Source organism: Pongo abelii, chromosome 13 (assembly GCF_028885655.2).
Source record: "Pongo abelii isolate AG06213 chromosome 13, NHGRI_mPonAbe1-v2.0_pri, whole genome shotgun sequence".
NCBI lineage: Eukaryota > Metazoa > Chordata > Mammalia > Primates > Hominidae > Pongo > Pongo abelii.
This window is the reverse complement of record NC_071998.2, coordinates 87,159,153-87,183,336: the sequence shown is the minus strand read 5'-3', so window position 1 is coordinate 87,183,336 and position 24,184 is coordinate 87,159,153. Positions and strand designations below refer to the sequence as shown.

General features: G+C 50.7%; 1 protein-coding gene across 1 annotated transcript in view; it reads right to left on the bottom strand.

Annotated features, from left to right (window-relative positions):
* Positions 1 to 15,557: 15,557 nt before the first annotated feature.
* ERCC6L2 (ERCC excision repair 6 like 2) overlaps positions 15,558 to 24,184 on the bottom strand; it is a 167,254-nt gene continuing 158,627 nt past the window's right edge. The window contains exon 19 of the mRNA XM_054520289.2: positions 15,558 to 17,791. Coding sequence (XP_054376264.2) covers positions 17,737 to 17,791 — 55 coding nt within the window. The 3' untranslated portion in view covers positions 15,558 to 17,736. The remainder of the gene's footprint in view (positions 17,792 to 24,184) is intronic.

Below are 24,184 nucleotides of genomic sequence, written 5' to 3'. Positions count from 1 at the left end.
AACTTGGCGATATGGTTTGGCTCTGTGCCCCCACCCAAACCTCATCTTGAATTGTACTTCCATAATTCCCACGTGTTGTGGGAGGGATCTGGTGGGAGATAATTGAATCATGGGGGAGGTTTCCTCCATATTGTTCTCGTGGTAGTGAATAGTCTCACAAGATCTGACGGTTTTATCAGAGGTTTCCGCTTTTGTGTCTTCCTCATTCTCTCTTTGCCTGCTGCTGTCCATGTAAGACATGACTTGCTCCTTCTTGCCTTCTGCCATGATTGCGAGGCTTCCCCAGCCACGTGGAACTGTAAGTCCAATTAAACCTTTTTCTTTTGTAAATTGCCCAGTCTTGGGTATGTCTTTATTAGCACTGTGAAAATGGACTAATACACTTGGAAATGGCTAAATTGGTTTTCAATTTTCCCTGCTGTTAATACTTTAAAATTATCCCAAGAAGTTAAGGCTGGGTGAACATTTAAACCTTCCAGGAGAACCTGCTAAAGGGTTGTCCACATGCAGGGAGTCCTTGTGTGCTGCTTCTGTCACCCCCAGACCCACTGTCCACCTGCCAGCCCCCTCCTGCCCTGGGAGCCTGCCCTGCATGGCTGTATGGACTGCACTCTACAACTCCTGGGCCTTCTGGCTTCTGGGTGGGTTTGGCCAGGGGTTAGGGGGAGCCCCAGCAGGAGTTCAGGAGGAGAGAGGAAGGTGAGGCTTCTCATTGCTCTGCATCCCCTGACTCTGTAAAATCACCTGTGGAGGGGCTGTCCTCCTCACAACTTTTTCCTTCCATGTTTCGGTTCTGATAACCTCTCCCTCCCTCACCCCGCTGGATCTGGTGCTAGCGACAGCTCAGCTGCTGTGGCCTGGGGTTCCTGCATGGCTCCCTTGCACCTGCCCACACCTTGTAGGTAGTCCGTATATAGAGAAACTCTCTTCTATGATGCTAATTTGAGTGTGCCTTCTGCTTCCTGTTGGGACCCTGTAAGGTCTGGAGAGTTTAGAAATCCTTTGATAGGAGAATGTGCCTTACCTCAATTTATCAGCAGCTTGAGGGCTTGAAGCCAGCAGAAGCTTTGCTACTTCTCACAAAGTCTCTGCAGAGTTAGGGATAAGGGCACATGAAAGAGGGATAGGTACAGGGGCAGGCATCAAGGTTCTGGGTGCTCATGGCAGAACCATCATTGGGGAAGAGCACAGTGCATAGATATGTAAGTTTTGGTGCCGAGATGCCTGCATTCAAATATAGTGCATCACTTACTGTGGCAGACAGACTCAAAGATGGCCTCCAGCCATCTTGGCCTCCTGGTGTTTTGTCTGTGTTCAGTCCCTCCACTTTTGAGTGTGCATGGGACTAGAGATCACTTCTAACCAATAGAATATGGCAAAAATGATGAGATGTCCCTTTTGTGGTGATGCTGCATGAGACTGTAACTTCTTTGCCAGCAGGCTCCCTCCCTGGCTGGCTCTGAGCATGCAAGCTACCATGTATAAGCAACCATACAGAAAGGCCAAGGAAGCAAGGAACTCCGGTGGCCTCCGGCCAATATCAGCAGGGAACTGAGGTCCCGGCTCCAATGGTGCTGAAGAACAGCCACTTGCCAAGAGCCACCGGGCTTGGCACCAGATCCTTCCCCAGTCAAGCCTCCAGATGAAACCCCAGCCCTGGGTGACACCTGGACTGCAGCCTCATGAGAAGCCCTGAGCCCGATCACTCAGTTCAGCTGTGCCCAATTCCTGACCCACAAAATCTGGAGGACAACAGATGTACTTTGCTTTAAACTGCCAGTAATTTGTTAGGCAACAATAGATACTAATAAACTTACTATCTGTGTAACCTCGAGCAAGTCACTAAATCAATTCATGTGTCAGCTTCCTCATCCATCAAATAGGAATTAAGATAATAATCATACAAATCTAGTTTACAGAGCTAAGGTGAGGATGTAATGAGTTGAGATATGCTTAAAGTAGTGCCTGCCACAGAGGTGGTTTCTCACACATAAATGTGGGCTAAGATTTTTGCAGCATCAACAGACTCTGTGGCCCCTTCAAGGATACACCACTGGGTTAGTCTGTTTTGCATTGTTATAAAGAAATACCTGAGACTGGGTAATTTATAAAGAAACGAGATGTATTTGGCTCCTGTTTCTGCACATTGTACAGCATGACACCCACATTTGCTTGGCTTCTGGTGAGACCTTAGGAAGCTTTTGCTCATAGTGGGAGGTGAAGGGGGAGCTGGCTCATCACATGGTAAGAGAGGAAGCAAGAGAGACAAGCCAAGTTCTTTAAAACAATCAGATCTTACAGTAACTAATAGAGAGCTCACTCATTATTATGAGGACAGCACCCAGGCTTTCAATGAGGGATCTGCCCCCATGACCCAAACACCTCCCACAAGACCCCACCTCCAACACTGGGGGTCACATTTCAACATGAGATTTGGAGGGACACACCTCTAAGCCATGTCAACCACCTTCCCTGCTTCAGAAGATTTGGTTGGCCCCTCTTCCCCTGTTCATCCCCCTGAGGTGCCCCAACTTTCCCCCAATCTGTGTATTTGGTAAGTCTGGCAGGGAATGAGAGGACTTCGCAGAGCAGAAGGCACATTGCTGGGAAGCGCCGTGGCCCCCTCTGTCACCCACTGTATGGGTGCTCTCTCAGCTCCTCAGAAAATCAGCTGGAAACGTCGCTTGGCTGATGTGTGGGGAACCCAGGTGCAGAGCACAAATCTGGAAGCCTGTTGGTTGGCATTTATCATAAGGCATCCCTGTGAGGCTGGCAGAGCATCAGCAGCTCCATAAGGCAGCTGGAGAAAACCGGCTTCCTGCTCTGCAGACCCCAAAACACAGCGTGCAGCTCCCAAAGGGTCATTCCACTGCTCTGCCAGACCTCAGATCCTTCTGTCCTCCTGGGGTTTGGTAAACTTTAGATGTCAAAGATCCTTTCCTGTCCATCTTCCTTACTCATACCTTCTCCTACAGAAACTCCAAACTTCCCCATTCATCTTTTCACCAGAGTGAGGCCAGTGCCTCTGAATGCCTTCCTCTCATTTCCTGTACCCACCCACCTTCCTTTTTCCTCACAGCCGCTCACAACCTAGACAATTTCTACTTTCCCACCTGGCAAGAAAATTCACTTCTACCTCCTGATCCCACATTGATTAGGTGGACATGGCTGTTTTTTGTTATCCCCAAAAGTCATATGCCTGTTTACCCATGTGTGTATGCCAGAGAGAGGTCCACTGCTCAGGTCACTTAAATCCTCTTCAAATGTGAGTTGCCCCTCATGCTGCAGGGGAGGAAACAGACCCAAAGAGGAAGAGGATCTGCCCAGAATAAGCTGCCAGCTAGTCGTAACCCTAGGAATAAAATTCAGGTGCCCTGATCCAAACTGGAGACTGCTGGACAACAGAACTGGCCTGTTAGCTGGGTGCAATCAGCCATGCAGGAATGATGGTTACTTTTCCACACTGCCAACAGGATCAGCTCCCGGTGAGCTGGACCTGATGAAGTAAGGGGCAACCTCCTATTGACCTTCACTACAGAGCCTTGGCTGTAGGAGATACCCAGGAGATATGGATTGACTTGAATTCATCATTTATTTCAAAGCAGAGGGCAGAGGAGCTGGAAGAGGTCAGAGCTAGTTTGCAGACACAGAAAACCTCACTTCCTGGTGGATTCTTTCTAGGAGGTGCATTTCACAATGGCTGTTTTACCTCTTAGTGCCCTGGCAGCTTCCACAGGGCCTTACTGCACACGTTCTGAGTGCCAGGAAAAATGATTCCTCTCACTGCCAACCATGGTTTTTAATATGTGAGCACGTGGCTCTGCTGCTTCTTTTCAACCTCCCTCCACTAGTGCTGAGCTACGGCATTGGGGAGGAAACCAGAAACGCAGAGTGGGTTTGTCTGATTTGTCCAAGGGTGTATTTTAGTATTGGCAGCAGAATTCCCTCCCCTCGCCTCCCCTTTCCTCCCTCCCTTCCTTCCTCCCTCCTTCTTTCCTTCCCTCCTTCCCTCCTTCTTATTCTTTCTTCTTTCCCTTGAGAGACATTGCAGCCATGTGGGTGGGCGGGCAGACAAGTGGGTGGATAGTAAGATGGAAGAGGGAGTTTCCTTCTTGGGATTCTCATAATTGGTGTGTGATTGACATTCCATTCATCTGGAGGACTGTGGTATTAATCGGAAACAGCTTGAGCTAAAACTGCCTCTAGTGTCACAAACATGCTGAACTGGGGCAGGGTCTCCTGTCTCCCTTGTACTGAGCAACTCCTTCTCTATTTTAAACAACACTCCCTCCAAGTGTCCTTCGCCTCGGGTAACCAGCACATGCAGTTTTTCTCATTTAAATTAAAAAGAACCCTAAACCGTACAGTGGAATGTACAGTGAAATTCCAGGTGCCTCTCCACATAGGAAACTTTTAATTGTTGTACACTGGCAGAAAAAGGTTCACTCCTAAATCAGTAAAGATGATGTGCTTCCTACTTACATAAAAGGAGTTTTTCTATACCCACAACTCCGGCCCTTGCTGATTTCACCTACTTCATATTAGAGATCACTGCAAACCAGCACATGGCCATTCCACTTTACTCTTGATTGTGGCTGTATTGTATTCCATGGCATGGTTCTATTTAATTTGTTCAACCACTTTTCTACTAATGATCTTAGTCAGCTAGGGCTGCTCTAACAAATACCACAGACTGGGTGGCTTGAAAAACAGAAATGTATTTCTCACAGTTTGGAGCCTGGGAAGTCCGAGATGGAGGCACCAGGAGACTTGGTGTCTGGTGACGGTCCTCTTCCTGTTTTGCAGACAGACGCCTTTTTGCTGGTGGAGAAAGAGTCTCTCCTCTCTCTTCTTATAAGGGTGAGAGGTGAGGCCAGCTGGATTTCCTGGGTCAAGTGGGGATTTGGGGAAATTTCCTGTCTTACCAGAGGATTGTAAAACGCGCCAATCAGCGCTCTGTGAAAGGCACCAATCAGTGCTCTGTAAAATGCACCAATCAGTGCTCTGTAAAATGCACCAATCAGCAGAATTCTAAAAGTAGCCAGTCGCAGGGAGGATTGAAAAAAGGGCATTCTGATAGGACAGATACGGAACGTGGGCGGGGACAATAAGGGAATAAAAACTGGCCTCCCCAGCCAGCCTCCGGAACCTGTTCGGGCTCTCTTGCAGCCAGCGTGGCTGTCCACAAAAAACCTTGCTACCGCTCATTCTTTGGGTCTGTGCTAGCTTTAAGAGCTGTAACACGGAGTAGGTCCAGCAGCAAGACCACGAACCCACCGGCAGGAACCAACTCTGGACACAAGGGCATTATTAAGGACACAAGGGCATTATTAACCCTGTCACCTCCTAATCCCCTCCCAAGGGTCCCCCTCCAAACACCACCACAATGGTGGGTAGGCTTTCAGTATGTGAATTGGGGAGGCACAAATACCTGATTCGCAGCATGTCATGTGGGTGCTTTGCAGTTTCTCATGGAGCTTGATTTACATGGGAGCTTCAGGGGTGGAAGAGTGTTCTCCCCGGAATGTGGGGCCTGGCCGTCCCTGCTGGAACTCTTCCCTTATGTTGCCCTGCTTCCGCAGTCCACAGCCAGTGGCTGAGCCCACAGACCCCTGGAGATGTCAAGGCTGGCAGTGAGGCCCCGCCCGTGGTGAGGGAACAGGGCCCAGGGGTTGAATGTGAAGGAGCCAGATAAACGTGCTTGGGTTGCTGGGTTGCTAAGTTGGGCTAGCATCGGACGGGAGCCTCCCGAGAGTGGAGAGAATCCACTTCTGAAAGCCTGAAGATACAGGCTCTAGTCCCGCCTCTATCGAAGAGTGAAAAATGTCGGGCTCGGGTGACTTACTCTCCGCGCTCCAGCTCTGTGGTCTCGGGCCACACCTGTCATGCCTTTCCTCTTCCCCAGCTACGGCACAGCAGGGTGGGAAGCTCCTGTACTAAGCCCGGCTCTGGGCCAGCAGCGTTCATACTGAGGTGCTTCTCTGAGAAATCCTAGCTTGAGATTCTCTCCCTCCCACGCCCTCTCTGCCTTCCTTCCAGCCACACTCTTCTAATTGTTTCTGCACTCTTCCTTCAGAATCGAAGTGAGGTCAGCAAATCGTGACTGAGCACCTGCTCTGTGCAGTGCCCTGCTTTTCCCGTTTCCCTGCAGGCTTTCAAGTTAGGTGTGGCGGCAGTAGTCTAAGATTCCAAGGTCCATGGTTTCCCTTTGGGCCACAGGGCCAAGAAGACTGCTTCCAGTGGCCTCCGAGGATGGCCCATGGGGGACCATGGGGGATGGACGCAGCAGCGCAATCACAAGACGCCCCTTCTGACCTGAAGGGTGGCCCGCCGGAGGGATGACCAGCCGGGGGTCAGGTGCGACCTGTGTGTCTTGGCTGGCTCCTGCCATCCGGCGACTCCGGCATCGTGATGAGCGTGGGGTCCACGTGGACGCAGCTCTGAGTCTGTCTGAGGGCAGGGAGGCCTCACGCTGCCCAGGGTAGGGTCACAGGAGGCTTGAAGGGGAAGGGCTTAGAGAACCCTGCGGGATTAGTTGGGAAGACCCAACCAGGAGGTGTATGCAGGGGGGAAATGTCAGGTGGTCCCCACCACCCACCTCACCAGTCCCGGGGGGAGGTATGGGCTTCCCCAGGCCTCCAGCTGCCCCCAGCCTGAGGATGTCTGCAAACTGCTCCAAAGTTTGAGTTGCAGTTACTATGGTCCCCATTCACTGAGGAGTCCCCAAGGCCAGGCACTGTCTAAGTCAGGCCGTTTTGTAAACCGCTCAGTGAGATGTCAATGCCCACATTTTATAGACGGGAAAAGAGGAGCTCGGCTGGAAACTGTGCCCCGGGAACGCAGAGCATCCCGGGAGCCCGCCCCAGAGGAAGCCTGGGTAGCAGCCTGGGGTGGCAGGAGGGGGTCCTGGCCGGGCGGAGGCGGTCGCCTTAGCAAAGCCCTTCAGGCTCTGTCCTCCTTGAATGGGGCTATTTGTCAGTGAACCCATAATATCGGAGCAGACTGAACTTCCTGGCAAACTTTTTGGCAGGCTTTCCCTAATGGAATCTCCAGAGAGAAGAAGTCCCCTGTCCTCCTGGCGTCACTCGTAACCTCCGGCCTGCTCCGCTCCAGGCTGTGCCCAGGGCGCCCTGCCCAGGGAGCTTGTTTGCTCTGGCAGACAGGGAGCCCATTCAGGCCCTCGGTGGCACCCGGTGAGTCTGGCCCGGAGGCCTGGCTGGGCTCCGGCTGGCTCAGGGGGACCTGGCGGGGCCTCCAGAAGCCTCCTTTGGCTCGGGTGGGGCGGGGGCGCTGACTTGACTCTGGCCCATGAGAACGACTGACTTTACAGTTCCGTCTTGCTCCATAAACCAGAAAGCCACTTCCAGCTGGTGGTACGAAGTCTGGTGGACGGGTGTCTGGTGCCATCCTGTCCGGGCAGGGAGGGGTCCAGCCTGTGGTCTGTCGCAGGCCGATTTTACAGGCCGCCCGTCACCCGGAGCGGGAGCTCTGGCCGTGTCCACAGTGATAATATTTGTTGTACCTGCTCCCGACTTGGGACGCCCACAGCTTCCCAGCTTAGCATCTTAATTACGCTGCCATCAGAGAGCTTTCTTTTTCTACAAGCAGGGGGTGCCTAGACTTTTATTTTTCAAAGGGTGGGAAACACTAGGTTAAGCTTAAACCACATCCGATTATGAAGAGGCTGTGAGTGATTCCACAGCCAGCCGCCACCCAGACTGCCCTGGGTGAGGGCGGCAGCGAGGGCTCTGGCCCGGAGCTCCCCCAGGTCCTCAGTTCCAGCTCTGAAACAGCGAGAGAGTTTGCGGTCTGGGCTGGCCCCGCACGGGGACAGCAGGCCCACCTGCGGGAACACGGGCAGCTTCGCCGCGCTCCTGACTTCTCTTGCCTTGTTGGCTGAGCGGTTCACGAATAGCTGAAGGCTGGGATGTTTAAATATTAAAAATGCTTAGCTAAATAAGCTAGCCTGTTTGCTTTTGCTGATAGTCACAGTCTACCCACAGAGCCCTTTCAAACCTCGTCAGTGTTTTGGAAAGTGGATAAGGGACTCATTCAGTGAGGCTCAGGTTTACCCTGAGCCAGGAATGAAGCATGTATTTCATGAAATAAGGACTAGCCTGAGACCACACACAGAGGCGGCTGAACTCCAGCGGCCTCCTTCCCCTCCTTCCCCTCTCCCCCTCAACCTCCTCCTCCCTCTCTTCCTCCCCCTCTCCCTTTTCTCTCTCTCTCTCTCTCCCTGGCCCTGACAAACCGGCCATGACTGACACCAGGAAACCCGTAATCGGCGTCAGAGGGGGGTTTCCAGGGCTTAGGGGGCCCTTTGTTAGCCTGGAGCTGATGAAAAAATGGATTACGACAGTGTGTGCAGCCCATACTAAAGAGTGCTCACAAAAAAGCCAGGGCCACCTCAACACGGCTTCTCAGAGAAGAAAACGTTGCAGCCAAATGGAATTGTTGAAATCACCTTTGTGTGGGAGGAAAGAAAAAAAACAAAAAAACCCAAAAAAAACCACCTCACACATTTTCCCCAAGAATAAGGCTGGTTTTGTCACAACTTGCCCCTAGTTCAGCGGGTCTGGTAGATGCCCCCACCCACCGGGCCCCGCGTCCCCAGCACAGCCTGAGGAGCCTGGCCGGCCTGGCTGCATGGAGCAGTTGCTTATGTCAAATCTGTCACTGTGGGACACGGGGGAAACATGAGGTTATTAGGAGGAGGCTTCTTCGAGGACACACTGGGGCCACGTTACTTGCCCTCTCCTTGCCATCGCCCTCCCTGACTACAAACTTCAAGCCCAGCGAACTGCCTCTGACTGGGCGCTGTTTGAAGTTTGGGAGATGTGAGGCTTTCTTTTTTTCCTTTTGAACTTTTATTTCAAAGTAGGCTCCTGTCTATTCAGGGAGAACGAGGCACTTAAATTCAAGAAATATTTATGGTGCTTCCTAGGTACAATGAACCAGGGTAAATTTTGCGGGGGGAAGGGTGAGGGCAGGGACTGGGCAGGGTGACGGGGGCACAGCCTAGCGCCTGCAGCCCCCAGGGCCTATTGAAATGCTGTAGGGGGCTCCTTATTAAAGGAACATTACCCCAAATCTGCAGCCCATGCCGACATCAGCACTGCATCTGGCTGGCAAAGCTGGCAACGATGTGTCCTGGCTCTTGTTTTCCTTGCCATCCGCTCCCCCACCCTGTGGGGTTGGGATTGGAGTCCCTTCCGAAGGCCCCAGGGTGCTTCAAGGAGAGTGGCTGGAGTGGCTTGGTGCCTTCTTTCTTCTTACACGCATGCTTTTTGAAATGAGATGTTTTTGCCAAAGACAAGTAAAAAGTGGGGTGCGCTCCGGAGTTCTGGTTTGGTTTGAAATGAAGAACCCACCCAGCTCCAGGGTGTCTCAACAGGGCATGCAGATCTCTGCCCTCAAGCAGGGCCATCGGTCAGGAGAAAGGGTTCTTTCTCCTGCGCTTTCCTGGGGGTTTCCCAAAGCCACCTCAGAGTCTGTGACCACCCCGGCTTCTCCAGCCAACAGTAGGAATCACAAAGAAGGAACAAGGGACGATGCAAAGGTTTTCCCTCCACCCATTCCCTTCTTGGGCTGAGAGCCACCTGCCGCCTCTGCTGCGGGCACCACCACCCACGATCAGCTCAGTCCTCTTCCAGCCCCAGAGCTGCTCCTTAATCCTCCTTGAGGTAAAAACAAACTGTTTTTCCTTTGCTCTCACCCCAGAGAAACTGACACAGATGACTTCTGTGACCAGCATGCAGTCAGTTCTGCAGCATGGCGGGGCGTCCTTTAACTCAATTCAATTCCAACACTATCTACCTAGAGACAGTGGTGGATCCCACAGGTTGAGGGCTCAGTCCCACAAAACTGCCCTCCATTTCCAAGGTGGATCGCAAGCCCCTGATTGCCTACCCTGTCTTTCTGACCAGCCACATATGACCAGCCACCTATAAATCGAGGTTCCCACCATGTCCTCCATGGATTTGATTATTTTGCTAGAGAGGATCACAGAACTCAGGGAGACACTTAAATTTACCAGTTCCTGATAAGATACTATTAAGGATACAAATGGAGAGATGCCTAGGACACATAGGATGCATAGGACGAGGTGTGGAGAAGAGGCGCGGAGCTTCCTTGCCCTCCCCCAGGGCAGCCATCCTTCAGGAACCCCCTTGTGTTCAGCTGTCCAGAAGCTCTCCAAATCCAGTCCTTTTGGGTTTGGGCTGAAGCTTCATTATGTAGGCAGGATTGATTAAACCACTGGCCACTGGTGGTCAGCTTAACCTTCAGCCCCTCTGCCCTCCCTCTAATCCTGCCTTGGTCTTTCACCAGCTCCATCCTGAAGCTACCTAGGAGCTGCCAGCCATCAGCCCATTCATTAGCATAGAAAAGACAGCACTTCGGAGAGTCTAAGGATGTTAGGAGTTGTCTGCCAGGGAACCTGTTGAAGATCACATATATATTTTACCATACCAAAGTGCACCTCAAGTCTTCGAACACGGATCCCCTTAAATTGAAAGGATAAACAACTCAGATACTGCCATATCAGTAGAACCCAATTCAGTCCATCAGATTGTACAAATGTCTGCCAGGGCAAGGTCACTCAGGTTTGCCGGTTTCCAGTCCATCTTGTCAGGTTCCAAAAGCAAGTGATCGTGGCACACACATGGCTTCACCCTTTCAGGCATCTGGGATCATTGAGCTAAGAGACAGTACAGTCTCTCGCTCTGAGCCTCTTTCAAGGTGTTCACATAATATTGGATTTCCCTGTATTTATAATTCATTGATTAATTTCTTTACTCCCAGCTACCATTCCTTCTGTCTCCATTAATACCCAAACTTTTCCACCTTTGGAAGGGACATTAGAATCAGCCATTGTGCTGGTGTAGATTGCAGACAGCAATACTAGTAACTCCTCCTCAGTCCTCTTTCACCCAGATAGAATAAGGTGACATAAGTACTATAGAACTACCCATGTGTAGCCCCCAGGGCCACCCCATCAGTCTCACTTGCCAGCTGCGTTCAGGGCCTTCCCACCACGGAACCTATCCCAGAGCTATCGGCAGTCTCTGTCTGTCTTACGGGCAGACAGAACAGTTCTTACTGGCATTTTGTGCCTGAGAGGGTGCAAGAGGAACGTGTTTAGACTCAGCCCATCTCTGCACTGCTGTAGTTCCCATAGCCACTCATTTCATGGACCCAGGTGGCCACCCTAAGTGAGAACAGCAAACAGGGATATCTGCCAATTCCAGGCAACTTTCCAACCTGGAAGGGAGATTTTCTGATGGGCATTTGATGTGTTACTTTCATGCAACCCTCAGATTTCCACAGGGCCGGGCCCCATACAGGCATCCCTTTAACAGGCCAGGTTTCCATTGCCCCTCTGCCTGACCATGTCGCCAGGCCATTGGCCACTGCCCACGAGTCAGTGAAAACCAGATGCAGAGGCTTCGCCACCGCTCAGTCACTGCTAGGAAAGCAGCAGGCAGGTTGGCCACCGAGCTGATTTGCTTTTGACTTCCTTGATCAGAGTGGCAGCTTCCAAACAGAATGTTGTCCCCTTGCCTGGAACTGCCATTCACGAACCAAGCAGTGCTTTGCTGGTCAGTTGAGAGCCGGTTATAGGGCACAGTCCAGGTGTCAGTAGGATCCAGCCGCTCCTACAACTCCTCACTCTAGTTCCAGAATCAGGCCGAGGGGAAAAGAGGCTCCTTGCTTGAGGTGTCTCCTCTCATTCATTCCCCAGGTAGCAGGATCCAGTAGAAACCATTTCCATTTCATTATGGAATGCTCCCGGGCACTGCTATTCCCATTAGAGTGTTTCTCTGATGTCACCCAAGACATCGTGGGTATTTCGGGTTCCAAGACCATTTTATATCCTTCAGTCATAGAGGTAGCTTCAATTAATGTCCCATAGCAAGGCAGTAATACTCCTCAAGTCAAAATTCTCTGGTCCAAAGTCTCAGCAGTTGCCGGTGGGAGGCACTCACAGGCTTTTGCCATAAGCTCCAGTTATAGTCCACAGAGGACTTCGAAATAGGCCATCTGTCCCTCCCAGCAGTCCAGCCTCTACTCTTCACTGTGTGGGTTCAGGCAATCTTACTGTTCCCACAAGCATGTCCAATTCATATTGCTCTAAGGGTAGATTTGCATGCTTTCCATTTTACAGTACAAGGCAGGGAGAACATTCCCCAGGCAGATACAATATCCATCCCCATAATACAATCAGATAAAAGAGACACAACCGCTTCACATGAAGGGTGTTCAAATACACCACCTCTCCCATGCAGGTTTACCTTAATTCCATCCAGCCTGAATTTCTTAACTGTAGCCTCCACTTGGACTTTATCGACATGTTCTGGTTTTACAATACTGGGTAGGAAAAGTGTTCCCCAACCAGACACAATATCCATTCCTATGAAACATTCAGGTAAAGGAGGCAGAAATTCTTTGTTTTGAGACAGAGTCTCGCTCTGTCGCCCAGGCTGGAGTGCAGTGGCAAGATCTCAGCTCACTGCAACCTCCAACTCCTGGGTTCAAGTGATTCTCCTGCCTCAGCCTCCTGAGTAGCTGGGATTACAGGTGCGTGCCACCACGCCCAGATAATTTTTGTATTTTTAATAGAGACGGGGTTTCACCATGTTGGTCAGGATGCTGCTCTCGAACTCCTGACCTCGTGATCCGCCCACCTCGGCCTCCCAAAGTGCTGGGATTACAGGCATGAGCCACCACGCCTGGCCAGAACCTCTTTAAATAAAATCTGTTTAAACATTCCCACTGCCATAACCCTACCAGCCCTGACACGCATATATTCTGTCGGTCTAACTAGGGCCCGAGTCAGGGCCTCCCCTGTGGATTTCAGTACCACAGTGTGTGGAGTTCTCATTTCAAGGAGACCCAGGAATTTCTCACCACTCCCTGGCCATTTTACCCACTTGTGCACCTAAGTAGGTCCCTAGCAGGGGTTGAGTCAAGGGACCCTTGCTTAGTTTTGTCAGTCTTTATCTTGATGAACTTGCGGAATTGCCCAGACAATTTCAGATCAGATTTCTCACTGTCATCTTTGCTTCTGACTTCTTAAATTTCTCCAAACTGGGGGAAATAACAGCAAACTTTGGTTTGCTAAACTAAAGTGATCTTAATTGAACAAAAACTACATTGGTTGAATAACAAAAGACTTTTCGGGGTTTTTAATCATTAAAAAAAATCCACCCTCCTTCAATATTTGTAGATGTCCAGCAATATCTACTTTGTCTCTCTTAGTATTTTCCATTTTTCATCTCTAGAAATTTCTGGAATCTGCTAGTACTCTCTACAGTACGAGTCTAAAAGAACACAACATTGGCCAGGCACCATGGCTCATACCTATAATCCCAGCACTTTGGGAGGCCGAGGTGGGTGGATCACGAGGTCAGGAGTTTGAGACCGGCCTGGCCAGTATGGTGAAGCCCCATCTCTACCAAAAATACAAAAATTAGCTGGGTGTGGTGGCACGTGCCTGTAGTTCCAGCTGCTTGGGAGGCTGAGGCATGAGAATTGCTTGAACCCAGGTGGTGGAGGTTGCAGTGAGCTGAGATTGCACCACTGCACTCCAGCCTGGGAAATAGAGCAAGACTCTGTCTCAAAAAAAAAAAAAAAAAAAAGAACACAAAGAACACGGCATTTAGAACCACATTGAGATTCATCCACAGCCACAGGTGTTTAGATGTTGAGGATAGGAAGAGAAAGGCCTGTTCTGGTCTCCCTGTCTGGCATTTGCTTCCTGACCACTGTGGTGGCATGACAGCTGGGGCTCAGCCTGCGTCTCACCTACCTTCTGGCTTATCTCCCTGATACGCAGGGGCTGGAATGCTCAGCAACTTCACCAAACATTCTTGTACCTGAGCTTTTGTGTGTGAGTTGGAATTAGCCACTCAGTTATATTTGTGACAGATTTAGAAGGTAAGAGTGGGGTGGGGTCAGTGTCTGCAGTTTTTTGGCAAGTTCATGGATATCTATCTAGAGGGCATGAGGGCCTCTGTTTAGCTGGGTCATGTGATTTCTGGAGCCTGCAGCAGCCGTGGCTGTTTCTTGATTACAGAAGAGACAGCTGCTTCTTGGTGGCTTGCTTCTACTGAACGCGTTTGGGAGTCATCCCTGAAAGCTCAACCTCAAGTTGGTTTTTCTAGCCTTCCCATCAGTTCTATCAGTCATTTTGCCTAATTAAGCCCAACTCCTGTAAACTAGATAGAGTGAATTCTGTTCTCTGCAATTGAGCCTGCACTGACTCAGCTATTCTATTAGGTCTCTATTTTGAATGTCTGCTATGAGTTCACATTGTACTGGACAAGAAGGGGCCATCAAAGAAGCACAATAATCACTTGCAATGTGCCACACCAAAGTTAATTCAATCCTCTCCATAGCCATATGAGCTAAGTACTATTATTACTCCTGTCATGCAGAAGAGGAAACTGAGTCACAGATGGATTAAATGACTTGCCTGAGGTCTCACTCAAACAGAAAGAGGCAAAGCCATTCTCGTCCCTACCCAGTGTGGCTCCAGGTCCTACAGTCTTTACTGCCACCCTTTACGACCCTCCCAATTGGTCTAATAGCTCGATTATTTTGCACAGAATTAGCCCAAACACCATAAAGTTTGCAGTTATGAAGTGATATCGGACGCTCTGATTATGAAACTAGCATTTGTTCAGCTCAATTAGAGGGTTTATAAATCACATCTGAGAAACTTTCAAAGCTCTGACAGTCTCAAACAAGGGTCATCAGAGACCTCCCTCTGATTAGATTTCTCCTCATGGAGCATTCCCCAACACCACCCCTCATGAGAATGATCCTCATAAGCAGCCCATTTGCTCTTAGAAATGAATTTCCCATGTTCTGCACTTGAAGCCTGGAATCGTAACCAAATAATTGCTATTACAAAGATATTTTCAGTGTGTTTCTGTCCAGGGATGGGAATGTGCATCTTACACCCTGCCCAGTTTCTGCTTTCTTTGCAGGGGAGATTAGTGGTGGAGCCGGGGGGCATGGCTTTTCTCCTCAGTCCTCCATGGAGACCATTTATCACTATTTGAAGAGTTGTATGTTTCTGTGGTTGCTTGGTCCTCAGTTTCGAGTTGCAACAGACACTGAGACTTCTGCAAAATTCTATTTATTTTCCACATGGAATGCAATTCAACCCTGATGGCTTCTATAGAGCTAAGTCATAGCCCTATTAATAGTAGAATCCTTGGAGCCCACTGGCACCTGCAGCCTTGCCATCGAGGGAATCGAGAGCTCAGGTCTATGATGTCATTTCCATGTCTGAGCTCCTGCCCCGGACCCATGTCCTGCTCTATCCAGTAAAAAGGAAGCTATGCTAACTTGACAGAACTACAAAATGCCAAAACCATGCAAAAGAATGCAGCCCAGCCTGGGGTGTAGCGCTCATCTGCTAAATATGAGATCCTTTCCCGGAGTGAGGCCTCTAAAAACAAGGTCAGTGGGAAAGCCGACGCTACCTTAGCCAGGGAGGGGCCGACGGCGCCGTGACAAACTTGCCAGCGGTTACCTCAGACAATGTAAATACAAACCTGGGGCTCATGTTTATTTAAAGTTATTGGCATCGGGCTCGTTCCTGGTAGACAAAGATTATCTTGTTTACAGCGGCATCCAGATGATGGACAAGACTCTGTATAATATAAATCCAGCTCTGCAGAGGGGACCCATTAGCATAAACAACTTCCCTCAAGCCAAACAAACCCTGCCAAGGCTCAAGCTGGAATTCATTTATTATACAGCTTCAAGTTGACTTGTCTCAACATTAAACAACTGCAAAAGCAAAGGGATAAAACTGATGGTCGAGGGCACGCCTCGCCTCTCCTTTCACTTCTAGCGTGTTTTGCAGAAGGCGTTTCTTTCTGGCTTTGTCATGGAGTAGTGTTCATGTCTCTGCAGATGCCGCTGCTCCTGTCATCTCCCCATGAGGTGTGGCCATAGGCCACGCATACGGACATGAGAGTCATGGGGGGGGGGCAAGGACCACCCAGGAGTCACCATTGTCCTTGTGAAAGCCCTTGGCCTTGTGGGTAGGCCTGGACTTAGGAACCTTAGTGGGGTTAAGTACATAGGGACAGATCCCAGGATTTCAGGGGAGATACACAGAGCTCCGAGGGCACCAGCGCCTGGCCACGAGCTCTGCCAGTTTAGATTCAGACTTGCCTGGAATCAGAGGCCAGGCCTTTATGAGAATTGGTTCACATGAGGAACTGTGGGCCTCCTGGGAAGACTCACCTAAGGGCAGAGAGGATCTAGCCAACAAGATAGACCCAGAGAGAGCAGTGACTCCAGGTCACGTCTCGTGACCACAGCAGCAGAGACTTCCAGTGGGAGAGTCGTATCCAGGGAGGACGTGATGCCCAGAAAAAGGGGACGAGGACGTGAGCAGGAAGAGTGTAGAGGCTGTCAGCCATCACAGCTAGGAGGCCCCCAGGGAATAAAGAGCTATGTGGGGGGGCTTGGGGAGGGCAGGACTGTGTTTCCTGGAGACCCAGTTTCTCTGAGGGCTTTTCTGCCTTTGCTCTCTGTTTCTCCTCTAGATAAGGATCACGTCTTTTTTTTTTTTTTTTTTTTTAATTAGAGATGGAGCTTGCTATATTGCCCAGGCTGGTCTTGAACTCCTGGCCTCAAGTGATCCTCCTGCCTCAGCCTCCCAAAGTGCTGGGATTACAGGCGTGAGCCAACATGCCCGGCCTGGACCACATCTTTATCTGGTGTCCCAGGCATCCTGCAGATAGTAGATTCGACACGGTGGAGTGACTCAGCACCAGCCCTGCCGCTTGCCTGTCCACTGTAGCCTGCTCTTTCTTGGCCACAGCATCCTCTGTGCAGCCCTGGGGGACAGAGACCCTTCTCGCTCCCTGTCTTCTGCAGCCAGAAGGGGTGGAGCTGGCCTTCGGAGTCTTCTCTTGGGTGTTTACAGGCAGCTGTGCCTCTTGTCTTTGGGAAAACCTCCCTGCAGGGTCAAGCCACCCTGAGAGGCCACCTTCACCACCTGTAATCTCTAGTCCCCACCACTCCCCCGTAAGTTGAGGCCTTAGGCACTGGAAGGTGTGTCTTTCTCCCCAAGCCAAGTCCCACTGCCACCCTGGCTACCCTGGCTGGCTTCACTGTCCAGGGGTCACGACTCTACTGTCCCTCGCCGTCCCCAAACTTTGCCACACCTTGAGCCGCATCCACCCAGAAACATTCTCTCAAACAGGAAACTCCACTCTCTTCTCTACGCCTCAGCCCACATCTTTACTTTCATGGGGACCTCCAGTGCTATGATTCCTCCATTTCCTCTGGCCCCACTTCAATCTTTTCTTCTCAAGCCACTAATCACTCCACCACATGGCCCCTTGCACCTCCGGCCGGGGCTCGCCTGCCCAACCTTCACTTGGGACCCGCCCCATGCTCCACATTCTTTGCCCTCACACTTAGGCAGTGCAGGAGTTATCCAGTGCTACTAACGAATCACCCCAAAGCCCTAACAGCTGAAGCCGACAAGCACATCATCTCACACCACATCTGTCGGCTCAGCTGGGAAGTTGTGGCTTGGGTCTCTCGTGAGGTTGCAGTGAAGATGTCAGCCAGGACCATGGTCATCTGCGTGTGTTGGGGCTGGGGGAACTGCCTCCAAGGTGGTTCATCTCCACGGCTGTGGGCAGGAGGCCTCTGTGCCTTCCCATGTGGGCTCTCCATATGGCTGCTTGAGCTTCCTTATGACATGGCTGCTGGCTTCCTCAAGAACAAGTTTGAGAAGGAGCTTTGTGACCTAGAATCAGAAGTCACACATTGTTACTGCTGCTACATTTTGTTCATTAAAAGCAAATCGTGAAGTCCAGCCCCCATTCAGTATGAGGGGAATTAGACTCCACCTTTTGAAAAGAGTAAGATCAAAGAATCTGCAGACACATTTTAAAACCACCACAGTTCACTTCATTCTTCTCCCACATGACAGCGGTCACCCTTCTTTCCTGCCCCTTGACTGTAGCCAGAGCCGCCTTGTGAAGCCTTCACTCGAACAAACTCACCATCTACACCTCTGCTTCTGCCCCTGGGCAGGGCAGCTAAGCCCTGAGGGAGACCAATCCCAGATGGCCATGTGGCCATGCCAATGTGTGCTTTCTGGCCCTGCTGGGCTCCTTCTGCTTCTGGCCTTCTTCAGGCCCAGGTGACCCCTACTGCTGTTCCTGGTGGCACATCCAAAGCCTGCCTCTCTCCCAGTGCCCAGACACCACTCCCTGCCCTGCTCAGCGGCAATGTACTTCCTCACATACGACTCTGTAGTGTAGACTGTCTTCCCACATACTTCAGGGGAAGAGGGGCTTCTCTCCTTTTATTCGGGCTTGATCATTCTACATCCTTCCAGCAATCATCACAGATTCCTCCCAGTCTTTCACCTTTCCACTGGCTCTGCCTTCCTGCCTCCCCTGCCTCTTCCTGCCTCCCAGGAGTTTGTTTGCCTGATACAAACAAATTCAACTTTGCTCCAGGTATTTTTTTAAAAAAAGCTAAAACAAAATAATAATCCATCATTTGCCCAACATCCCTCCTCCACACAAGAACTTCACATCCGCCCTTCAGGGACTGCCCTGTCTCCTGACTCTGCAGCAGAGCTTCTAGAAAGAGTGGTCTGCTCTTCCCCACTTCCCACCACCACCCACCTACCCACGCATGCCAACCCAGCCTCCACCTTCCTGGCTTCCATGATACCAGCTGCTCTGCCCTCATTCCAGCCGTCAAGGGCCACCACATGGCCAAATCCATAGATACCAGATTACCTGTGCTTTGTGGCCCCTGAGCCACACTGGACACCTGTTGATACCTCTTTCCTTTTGATACTTTCTCTCTCTCCATCTCTTTCCATCTCCTCTGGCTCCTCCTACTCCCTGCCACCTCATTCTTCTGCTTCTTTCTAGAATGTTATTGATCTCTCTGTGGGATCTCACCAAACTCGTCCTTCATCCTTGCCCCAGCATTCCTCACCTGCTCTCCTGGCCCAGTCCTCGTTCAGGTGCTCAGAAGCTATTGCCCGACTACCCTGGCTCTGCTCCCACTTGGATATCACTTGAACCTCCACTTCGACATGCGCCTGGCTCCATGCCCTCCCCAACTGTATTTCCTGCTTTGGTGGACGGCATCTCTCTCCACCTGGTTACTCAGGCCAGAACCTCGGGGCCTTCTATCTTCCCCCAAATATGACCAATCAGTTAATTTATCTTGGAAAATAAAACAAGACAATAATAACAAAAATAGGCAGAGGCCATATGTGGGATTCACTGTTGCCTCTGTCACCCTCCTCCCTGCTGACTCAGGCAAGTCCTGCTGACTCAGGCAAGGCCTCTCTGGGCTACTGTTTCCTCATCTGTTGGCTGGAGATCATACCACAGCCACCTCCTGGGGCTGCTGTGTTGATCACACAATCAATGTGTGCGGGTGACAATAGCAGCTCCAACTGCTTTTCCTCTCCACGCACAGGGATGGGCACTGCCAGGCCATGCTACCTAAGGGCTGGCCAGCTCCAGAAGTGTTTGTTGTTGGTCTGCAGTGAGGTAAGTGTAGAAGGTGAGAGTAAGCATTTTAAACTACTATAGAAATTTGGCAGGGTAACTTTATACCTTTTGAGTCTAATAATTAAAAAAAAATGTGGCTTCACCTCATACCTATTAGGATGGCTACTAGGAAAAAAACATCAACTAATCCTCATATTGGAAAGGACGTGAGAAATTGGAACCCTTGTGCACTGTCAGTGGAAATGTAAAATGGTGCAGCCTCCATGAAGAACAGTATAGTGATTCAAGAAATGAAAACTAGACTTCACATGTGATCCAGCAATTCCAGTTCTGGGTATGTGGCCAAGGCATGGAAAGCAGGCGCTTGAAGAGATATCAACACCCAAATTCAGAGCAGCACGAACACCCATGAGGTGGACAACCCAAGTGTCCATCAATGGATGAATGGAGAAACAAAATGTGGAATATTATGCAGCCTTAAAAAGGAAGGAATTTCCAAAATATGCTACAACATGGATGAACCTTGAGGACATTATGCTAAGTGTAACAAGCCAGACACAAAAGGACAAATTCTGTGTACTTCCAATTATATTACATACATAGAGTTGTCAGATTCATAGGGACAGAAAGTAGAAGGGTGGTTGCTGGGGGCTGGGGGCGGGAAATGGGGAGGTGCTGTTAAATGGGTAACTTTGGTTTTGCCAAAGGAAAGCGTTCTGGAGACTAGCAGCATGGCAGTGTGAGTGTGCGTATTACTGGAATGTGCGCTTAAATTTGTTTGGGATGGTAAATGTATGTTATCTTACCCCAATTAAAACAAAAATTTTTGAAGAAAAATGGGACTTGTATTTTGTATGTCTTTTAAAATTGTGTTTGTCTGGTAATTTATTTTCCAAAAGTTTCAGTCTAAGAAGGATTAGAAGCAAAAGGAGTCCTTCACTGCATATCACAGATGCTTCCAGACTCACTGCCCTGGCTCAGCTTCTCCTGGGTTCCTCACTGGTTTGCTGCTCCACTCTCCCACCTCCTCAACCCATCTCCTAACCTCTGGCCACAGTGTTCTTTCTAGAGCAAGCTTAACCTGTTGCCTTTCTTGTCCAGTGTGCCTACATCCAGGAAGAATGAGATAACTGAGGTACAATGAGGTAACTGAGGTATGCAGACAAGTGAAGGGTGAAGATGATGAAAAGGAGTTTATTGAGTGTTAGAACAGCTTAGAGGAGACCCACAGTGGATAGCTCCCCTCTGTAGGTAGGCAGGTCATTCTGTCGAGTGTTCAGGTTTCAGCAGAGAGGAGTCCCTGGAGAGGGTAGCTCCTCTCTGCCTGGCAGGTTGCCCCACTCTCTCTGCAGATCTCTGAAGCTATCAGTGGAGAGGGTAGCGCCTCTCTTTGGCTGACCATTCCAACCTCTCCCTGCCATATTCTGTCTCTGGCCATCCTCTACCCTGGCTGAGCACCAGGCTTTTATGGCCCTCAGAGGAGAGGAAGTGCCTGCCAATTGGTCCGTGGGCAGCCAGGGGCGGGCTCAAAAGAGGCACCATGAATCTCCACTCTGGTCAGCGGGACTAGTGGCCCAGCCCCTAGCCTTCAGGCCCTCCCTGGCCTGAAGGAGGGGCCTTACTGGGACCCGCCCCTTTCTGCTCAGGAATCTGTCTGCCTCCTGCTGCCATTCATGGCCCCAGGCTCAGTACCAATCCCACTTGGAGATCTGAGCAGGTGTTGGGAGAGGAGAGAGGACAGGCAGTGGGATTGGACAGGCAGTGGGATCAGACTCCCCCGAGCCTGCAGGGATGGGGGGTGTGGTAGGGGATATGGGGGAGTCCTTCCCAGGCCCCCAAGGGTGCAGGCTACAGAGATGCCCAGGTCCTGTGCCTGGGAGGGCAGTGGCAACTGTACCCAGGGAGCTCTCCCCTAGCCATCTCAGAAGGGGCAGGGCTCCTGCTTGTGCCTGGCTCCTGCCTGCTCCATGGAGCGGGTGGCCCAGGTCTGCAGCCATGGGTCAGGTGGTTGCAGCTTCATCCAGGAGGGCAGATCCTGCCTGCTCCTGGCTCCCTCCAAGAGCACAGAGAGGCTTGGGTCCACAGCCATAGTTTGGGTGGCTGTAGTCCCATCCAGGATGGCGGGGCCCCCGTCCCCAGCTGCAGCTTGGGCAGCTGCAGCAGCACCCAGGGAACTCCCACCCAAACTCAGAAAGGGCAGGGCTCCCACCAGCTTCATGGAGTGTGCAGCCCCAGCCGTGCCTTCCTGCTGCAGCCGGCTCCCCACAAGCAGCCCGAGGCCTCTACATCTCACTTGCTGCCCTTTTGATCATAATGCTCTTGCTTGTTTGTCAAAGACCACCTCTCCCAGGAAGCCTTCCCTGAATGTCTAAGCATCACTATCACAGGTCATTCCACAGCAGCCTCCTTGGCAAATTTAAGAAGCTGTAAAAGCAAGAGTTCAGGCACTTTGATGGGCATTGAGAGGGAAGCTTTTGGCAAGTGGGCTCCTGGGCTCTTCTCAAGGGATGCCTGGAAGGTCCTCCAGCCACTTGCAATGCATTTGTGTCTTCCACCTACACTTACAGTTTCCTCCGGCATCCACATTTGCAAACCAGAACAATACAGGTGTCCTTCAAAGCCTGCACAGGTGCTAGTGGCATCAGACAAGAGGGCCCGAGGTGAACCCTCTGGGGAATGTCAGCCGGACTCCCCTCCTGTCCCTACCCTGACTGCGTGCAGCACTGAGATGGGAGCACAGAGCCCTTGCCTTCATGCCTGAGAAGATGGATGTCCTTTCTTTCAGCCTGGGAGAATGGCGGCATCTGGGAGAATGGCCAGGTTTCTGATGGGTTTCCCAGTGACCAGAGAGCAGCGGGGTTCAGAGCTGGCAGCCACCCGGAGCACCTTGGCTGCTCACTCACATAAATCCTGGTGCAGACAACGGGCCCTTCTTTTGCAGTTGACGTCCCTGCACCAGGCAGGTGATGGTCTTCCTGGCCTTCTGAGCACTGGTTTGCTTCCCTCCATTCTGCAGTGAAATCACCACTGCCTTCGACCAGGCACAGCCCAGATTCTGCACTGGGTGTCTGGATTTGAATCGAGTGCGGAACCCCCTAAATAAGTTGTTTCTCAAAAATCTGCCAGATGACAACTGCAGACAGAAAGGGGCATCTCCTTTTATTTCGTGGATAGAAACAGAAGGGACAGTGTTCTTCCAAGACCCAGCTCTTCTTTCCTAGGCACCCAGATCCCAGCCTCCTGGGGGTGATGACTTTGGGTTTTACTTTTTGTTTTGTATACAGCAAAAAACCTCTGTTATACATAGAGTCAATGTGGAATTTAAGAATCACTTATGGCCAGACATGGTGGTTCACACCTGTTATCCCAGCACTTTGGGAGGCCAAGGCAGGCAGATCACCTGAGGTCAGGAGTCTGAGACCAGCCTGGCCAATATGGTGAAAACCCATTTCTATTGAAAATGCAAAAAATTTAGCCAGGTGTGGTGGCACGTGCCTGTCATCTCAGCCACTGGGAGGCTGAAGCATGAGAATCACTTGAACCCGAGAGTCGGAGGTTGCAGTGAGCCGAGACCACACCATTGCACTCCAGCCTGGGCAACAAGAATAAAACTCCGTCTCAAAAAAAAAAAAAAAATCCAGAATCATTTATGGTTTCCTGCAATCCTCTCAGGTATAATATGTCAGATTCAAACTGGAAACAATGACTGGGCCTAAATCCTAATGGAAAGTTTCTTGTGGTTCATATTTTTGACTGGTGACTGGCAGGTTTACACAAACAAGTGAATATTATAATTTTGTAGATAAGCAAATGCATTACATTTATAGGATTTGAGCACTTTCCATGAAAGCTGTGATTGCTCCAAGGAGATTCCACTGGTACAGTCTGCTAAATCACCGACACACGAGCCTGGATGCCTGGGTTTGAGATTAAACGAGTCTGGGACATGCCTCTGTGGGGGTTCTTGCTCCAATGGGGAAATAGAAAATGCTTGATAAGTAGGAAGAGTCATTGTTGACATTTTTAAGCCAGCTGGGAGCCTTGAGAATTTGAGATTTGACCTACAAGCAAGGGAATGGACCTTCACAGACCATGAGGTGCTAGGTGGGGTTTGTAGAGGACAATGAAAATGGCATGTCAGAGATGACCAGCGTTGCATTCTAGGCCCACATAAGCCCTCTCCAGCTCTGCCAGCTCCGGGCTCCTGGTGAGGCAGCGACTGGTTCTCAGTTGCCGCAGGTGTGAGGGGTTGCTTCGAGTTTTTGTGGCTCTGGAGTGTGACATTCCTGATAGATGAAAGGGCTCCTGGAGGACACCCACCAAAGCGGAGGCTGTGTCTGAATGAACACCCAAGAATCAGGTGAGCCAGGGAGGTGTGTGGTGGGAGGCAAACTCTGGATCGAGGCAAAGGTAAACGAGCCAGCTGTGGCCCTCCAGCCAATTCATGCCGGGTTCCTAGGAGATGCTCTTTGAGGATCTGTCACTGACACAGATGGTGAGGCACAAGGAGGTTGTGGAAGAGGATGCAGAGGAAGGCGCTGAGGGTGGTTTCCATTTGTAGAGCTGATTCTGCCTGGTCCAGCAGCAGCTGCCCGACATGAATGGAGCTGCTCTTTCCTGGGGGTTTCCAGTGGAAGGTATGGGAGTGGCTT